We start from the raw sequence: 5,324 nt of genomic DNA, 5'->3' as shown, positions 1-5,324 counted from the left end.
CCAATTCGTCTTCTTCATCATCATCTTCGTCGTAGGCCTCGAAGCACTCATCGTTGATCTCGAACGCGGCCTCCTCTTCCTCTTCTTCTTCATCATCAGCCATTGCTCGCTTGCGCTTCGTCGCAGCTGTGGCCCTGGAGCTGACGGCGCCCAGGCGCGGCCGCTTGGGCTCGGTGAGCGGCACGCCTCGGTCCTTGAGCTCCTTCTCAAGCGTGGCCAGGCGGTCGCGCAGCACCTGCAGCCGGGCCTTGAGCTTCTCGCCCTCGCCGGGCGCGAGCACCTTGCGCTCCTTGAGGCGGCGGCGCTTGCCCTTGCCCTCGGCCACGATGTCTTCGATGTCGACCACCTGCAGCTCGACGGCCTCGATGTCGCTACGCGGCAGGCTGTACTTCTTAGTGTTGGCACGACGCAGCTTGTCCTTCTCCTCCTTGGTCTGGTTGTTGCCCGTGTTGATGATCAGTCCATTCTTCACGAACGTGTTCGGGTTGTTTCGATGCCTGTACACACACGACACGACACGACACACGCAACACAAGAAGTGTAAATAAATAACATGAATATTTATATAAAGACAAAAAAGGGAAAATGCGAAATAAATAAAAGAGATAAAAGAAGACAGACGTACTTCTCCTGGATGTCCTTCCAGACGACGCGGGTGTCGAGGTGTATGCCCTTGAATTGGGCGATGGACTGTTGGCCCACCATCCTCTGGGTCTGGAGGTTGAGCTGACTCCTCGTCTTGCCCGGCAGGCACTTGGACTCGATGATGGCCTTCCAATTGCCACATCCGAACTTGATGATGGCCAATCGCAGAATCTCGGAGGTCTCCTGCGTCCAACCGGGCGAGAGGGAGTAGTTCCACAACGACGGGCTGTCCGCCGTCTTCACCAGTTTGCGTGCCATCGACATTTCTATCTTCTCTTGATGGTGTCAAGTTGTGTTCCTTCAAAATTGTTCCCTTCCTCTCGATATTTTCAAGTACTTCGATAGGATACTATCAAGGCGAGATGAGATATAGAAGACGTGAATTGTCGTTGTGCCTCGATCGAAGATGGATTAAGAACGTTCGGGGGGCTGCTTGGCTCTATCCAAACCCAACACTGGCATCCCCAGCCCCCGCTCAAAAAAAAAGGCGCGAAAAAATCTAAACCGTCTGTCGCCACAAAACTTTCGCGATATTTTTTTTTGTGATTTTTGTTTTATTTGTCTGATTTTTTTGTCATACAGCAGAGATCGAGATGTTCGCCAATGCGTTGGAGAACTGGCTGACGGTGGTGGCCGCTCTGAGCATCTTTGGCTCGCTGCAGGCGTACCTCTCGACCAATACGCTCAAGGACCGCCAGTTCTCTCTCGCCAAGAATGAAGGTTTTACTCCCTCCCCCCCCTCCGGAGATGTTACAGACTTCAAACCCGCAAAAATCTCTTCAACTTCATCTTCTCCTCTATTTCTAGTCTCTCCGGTTGCTCGCCGCCTGTTCGGTGCCTGGACGCTGGTCGCTTCCCTCGTCCGCCTCCAGGTATTGCCGCGCCTTCTCCTTATTTCTCCGCCACAACCGCGTACCTGACGTTTCGCGTTCGTTCTTCTTCTTCGTTCTTCTTCAACTCTGGTGAAACGTTTCGCGTAGTGCGCTATGGACTCGACGAACAAGGCCATCTACCAGACCACCATCGGCACCTTCCTGGTTGCCTTTGGCGTCTACGGCTACGAGTGCTTCGTCGCCAAGACCGTGCCGTTCAAGCACGCCCTCCCGCCCTTCATCGTCGCCGGCACGCTCTCCGTTCCTTCTTTCTCTCCAAAAGGGCTTGCAACCCGAAACAAACAACAATGTTGGCTTCTTTCCTTCTTCTTGCTCACCACCACTTGATTGCGGGTTCAATTGCAACAGGCACCTCGCTGGTCTGGATGCTGTTCTTCCACTGAGCGCGCAAGACAACTGGGCACACGAGCCACACTTGCAAGCCCCCCCCCCAAGAATGTTGCTTCATTCTTTCTCCCATACACGCTGGCTTCTTCCTCTGACTGCTTCCCTTTACGACGTGAGAGTCGGGGTCAAGAGGGTTGTGGCATTGTGGCATCAATGGTGGCATGCCAAGTTGGGTGACGCCTACACTCGATCGAGCCCACGCCATCTTTCGGCCGATGTCAGCCCCTCCGCAATGCTGTGGGAACCGTGGCCTTCTCTCGGCCGAATTGACTGGCTGCTTCCCTCGAAGTCATACAGCGCAACTCGCGCATCCCACTGCACGCGTTGTTTTATAAAACATTGTACGCAGTACCCACACACGAGAAGCGAAAGGGAGGTTACCGTTGCGGCGGCGATGAAACGGGTGGTCGCGGCAAGCGAGCTGATGTCCTGTGTGCCTGGCCTGGACTCGCACCAGAGGTGACGCAGGCCTTGGCTGTCCAGGTTCCAGAGCCGTATGTGAGGTCCTTCACCTACCATTGCACACATGGTGGGGCCGTAAGCTATGATGGCAGAAGCTGAGTGTCTAAGAAAGGGAGGTTGGTGGTTGGCCGGACCTGTGAGAATGGCTGTAGGTTGCGTTGCAAAGTGCTTCTTCTGCATGGCGTGGATCATGACTGAGTCGTCGGCGAGTGTCTGGATGCACTTGCCCTGGGCACGAGACCAGAGCCTCACCGTGCGATCTTTGGGTTGTGGATGTCAACATGAAAAGGAGAGAGACCGACAACCAAGTTGGCATTGTTCAGAAGATGGCCTGTACCGTCGCTGCCGCTGATGATCTGCTCCTGGTCGGGGCCGTGCAAGAGGATTGAATTCACATGCCCGGCGTCGAACTTCTGCGCGGGCTTACCTGTCCGCAGGTCCCAGTCGATCATCTGCCTGTCGACTGTGTGCACCACGTTGTCAACAACAACAACAACACAACACCATTAATGGGTCCTTTGATGAAGGGGGGGGAGGAGATGTTAAGAGTGCCACCATCGCACCTGAGCCTGAGATCAGCACACCAGGTTGAAGCTGCATGCAGGTCACATAGCCATTGTGTGCTAGAAGCTGCTGTAGGAGCTGGCCGGTCTCCAGGCTGAACACACAAATGCCGCCACTCGCATAGCCCACCGCAGCAATGGTGGGCTCGATCGCGACAGAGGCTATCGCGAGGCTGAGAGGCTCGGTGTTCGGAGGAGCTGGCACCACACCAACCCGACCGTCACAACAACCATGACGATGTTCATTGCTTTTCATCAATCCACTCCGCACACCACCAACCGAGGGAAAGACAGGAGATGTGCACCGTACTTAGGGAATGGAGCAAGTTGGCATCATGGGCGTCCCAGACCTGTGCACCTCACAACAAGCAACTCGCTTTATAATATCATACTAATATTACATAATATTTCTATAATACTTATATCATTTTGAATATTCTACTTAAAGTTAGGTTGTACCCGCATGGTAGTGCCAAAGGCGCTGGCAGAGAGAAGGATGTTGGTTGAGGCAGATGGGCTGTGCGGCACAAACGCCATGATGGGTCCGCCGCCACTGAGCGCGGGCCGGCTCTCTAGCGCCTTGGCGTCCCACAGGTGCGCCGCGCGTGCGGTTGCCGACGCCAAGAGGAGACCGTCGGGCGACAGCTGCAGGGTCCGCACAGGGCCGCTGTGGGCCGAGCGCAAGCGCCGGACCATCGCTCCTCGAGCGCGATGTTGCTTGGCTTCGTTCTCTTCGTCTTCATCGTCGTCGTCGTCGTCGTTCACATGTGTCCTGCTCCCTGGTAGGTCCAGCAGTTCCATCGATCCTCCCTTTGTTCTGCACACCGCAACACAACAAACAACAAACAAACAATCATCATTTTCTTCATCATCATCATCATCACCAATTGAGAGCGCGACGAACCCCAGGATGAGGCGCCCGTGTGCCTCGTCGATGACCATGCACTCTACGGGCCTCCCTCGGGGCATACCAGTCACGGTGACGTCGCACAGCCCGCCGGCCCAGTTGCCCTCCACCGGGGCCAGCTCTCCCCACAGGCTCTTAGTTAACGGCCTGTCCCCGAGATCACCGTGAGCCGCTGCTGCTGCTGCTCTCCTTCTGCTGCTGGTGCAGCACAAGTCCAGCCAGGCCGCCCGGTCAGGCCCACCCGAGGCGGCGAACCCGGGGCGCCACAGCTCGTCGTTCTCGCTGGTGATGCGCCACGCCGAGCACACCAGCGCCAATCGGCCTATGTCGCGCGCGCTGAAGAAACTGAAGATGTGCGCCCACATCTCAGGCGGCAGCCGTGGTCCCGCAGGGGTCATCAGTTCCATGTCTCGTCCGTTGGTGAGAAAGGTGGTTTCTGGCTGCGGCGCAGAAGTCAACAAATGTGAACAAAACAGTCGGGCTGTCGGGCTTCCCACCTTTGCCGACATCGCTGTCGGGGCAGCCAACGTGGAGAATATGATTGGTTGATCAGATATCGGACTTCCAACTTTCTCAACCATTAAAGAGAAGAAACGTAAAGAAACGAATTTTGTTTCCAACAAACAAACAAACGAAAATGAGTGGCCTCAGCGCTGGTGCGTTGGAGCTGGCTTGACTGCCGGGGTCGCGTTTGCAGGGGAATTGCCCAAGAATCGTGATTCGAGAACAGATGTCACGAGTCCTACTAGGTGGGGAACGTTGACGACATAGTTGAAGCCGTCCGACCCTTTCATAAGACCTGATGATGTGTGTGTCGTGTGTGCGCGCAGCCAACATCAGTTTGTCTCTAGGTCTTACTTCTGTTGAACTGCACATATTGCACGAGGATCGGGTACGGACCTTCTTTCGTCAAATTAGCAACCACACCGTGGTAGGCCGACCCCAGGCGCGCAGTGGTCATCATGTTCTGTTCGTAGCCTCCCACGAACTGTGTGCGGCGGCGCAGGCGTGCGTGTGTGCAGGAGGTTAGTGTGTGTGCGCGGCATGTCAAGTCTGAAGTGAAGGTGGGCTGTGACGGTGGTACCTCAACAACGTGGACTCCGGGCCTCGTCGCCGCCAGGAACACGAAACCTGTTATCGTGGTGGGTGGTGGGTGGTGGTGGGCGGCGGGCGGTACAAAACCGTGAGCTTCTGGGGCAGCGATCACTGTGGGACGCATTCATCACAGCCACGTACCGGCGCCGTGGGGTCCGATGACGAAGTCGGCCTGCGCGTACAGCGCCAACGTCTCGAGGAGCGGAGTCTTGGGGCAGTGCTCCCTGTAGTTGATCTTGATGTACCTCTCCCTCCGCTCTACCTCCGTTCGCTCATCATCGTCGGCTTCGCTCTTTTTCGCGGCGGCCTTCGTTCTTTTCAGCAGCTCGGCGGGGAAAGTGACGGCCAGCTCCAGCAGCGCGGTCTTCATCT

The 5,324-nt window shown here is 56.0% G+C and overlaps 4 protein-coding genes across 4 annotated transcripts in view; 1 reads left to right on the top strand and 3 right to left on the bottom strand.

Moving 5' to 3' along the window:
* The window catches only part of ACA1_357500 (uncharacterized protein), a gene marked incomplete at both ends in the record, with an annotated part of 1,199 nt that extends 290 nt beyond the window's left edge, over nt 1-909 (bottom strand). The window contains 2 exons of the mRNA XM_004352645.1: nt 48-497; nt 626-909. Of these exons, the coding sequence (XP_004352697.1) occupies nt 48-497; nt 626-909 (734 nt within the window). The remainder of the gene's footprint in view (nt 1-47; nt 498-625) is intronic.
* A 329-nt stretch (nt 910-1,238) lies between these two features.
* ACA1_357490 (Erg28 family protein) lies at nt 1,239-2,102 on the top strand (the record flags this gene model as incomplete). The annotated part of the gene is made up of 4 exons (XM_004352644.1): nt 1,239-1,365; nt 1,453-1,517; nt 1,626-1,760; nt 1,887-2,102. 4 exons carry the CDS (start codon nt 1,239-1,241, stop codon nt 2,100-2,102), a joined length of 543 nt encoding a protein of 180 aa, XP_004352696.1.
* A 3-nt stretch (nt 2,103-2,105) lies between these two features.
* Nucleotides 2,106-4,264, bottom strand: ACA1_357480 (F-box domain containing protein; the record flags this gene model as incomplete). Its single annotated transcript, XM_004352643.1, has 8 exons — nt 2,106-2,240; nt 2,307-2,437; nt 2,522-2,647; nt 2,725-2,814; nt 2,951-3,148; nt 3,261-3,300; nt 3,410-3,767; nt 3,855-4,264. The coding sequence occupies 8 exons, from the start codon at nt 4,262-4,264 to the stop codon at nt 2,106-2,108; spliced, it is 1,488 nt and encodes a 495-aa protein (XP_004352695.1).
* A 240-nt stretch (nt 4,265-4,504) lies between these two features.
* On the bottom strand, nt 4,505-5,322 carry ACA1_357470 (uncharacterized protein; the record flags this gene model as incomplete). The annotated part of the gene is made up of 3 exons (XM_004352642.1): nt 4,505-4,644; nt 4,785-4,835; nt 5,094-5,322. 3 exons carry the CDS (start codon nt 5,320-5,322, stop codon nt 4,505-4,507), a joined length of 420 nt encoding a protein of 139 aa, XP_004352694.1.
* Between the last annotated feature and the right edge of the window lie 2 nt (nt 5,323-5,324).

Source organism: Acanthamoeba castellanii (genome assembly GCF_000313135.1).
Source record: "Acanthamoeba castellanii str. Neff unplaced genomic scaffold scf7180000084735, whole genome shotgun sequence".
Taxonomy (NCBI): domain Eukaryota; phylum Discosea; order Longamoebia; family Acanthamoebidae; genus Acanthamoeba; species Acanthamoeba castellanii.
The sequence above is the reverse complement of the archived record's forward strand: the minus strand, read 5'-3'. Positions and strand labels throughout refer to the sequence as shown.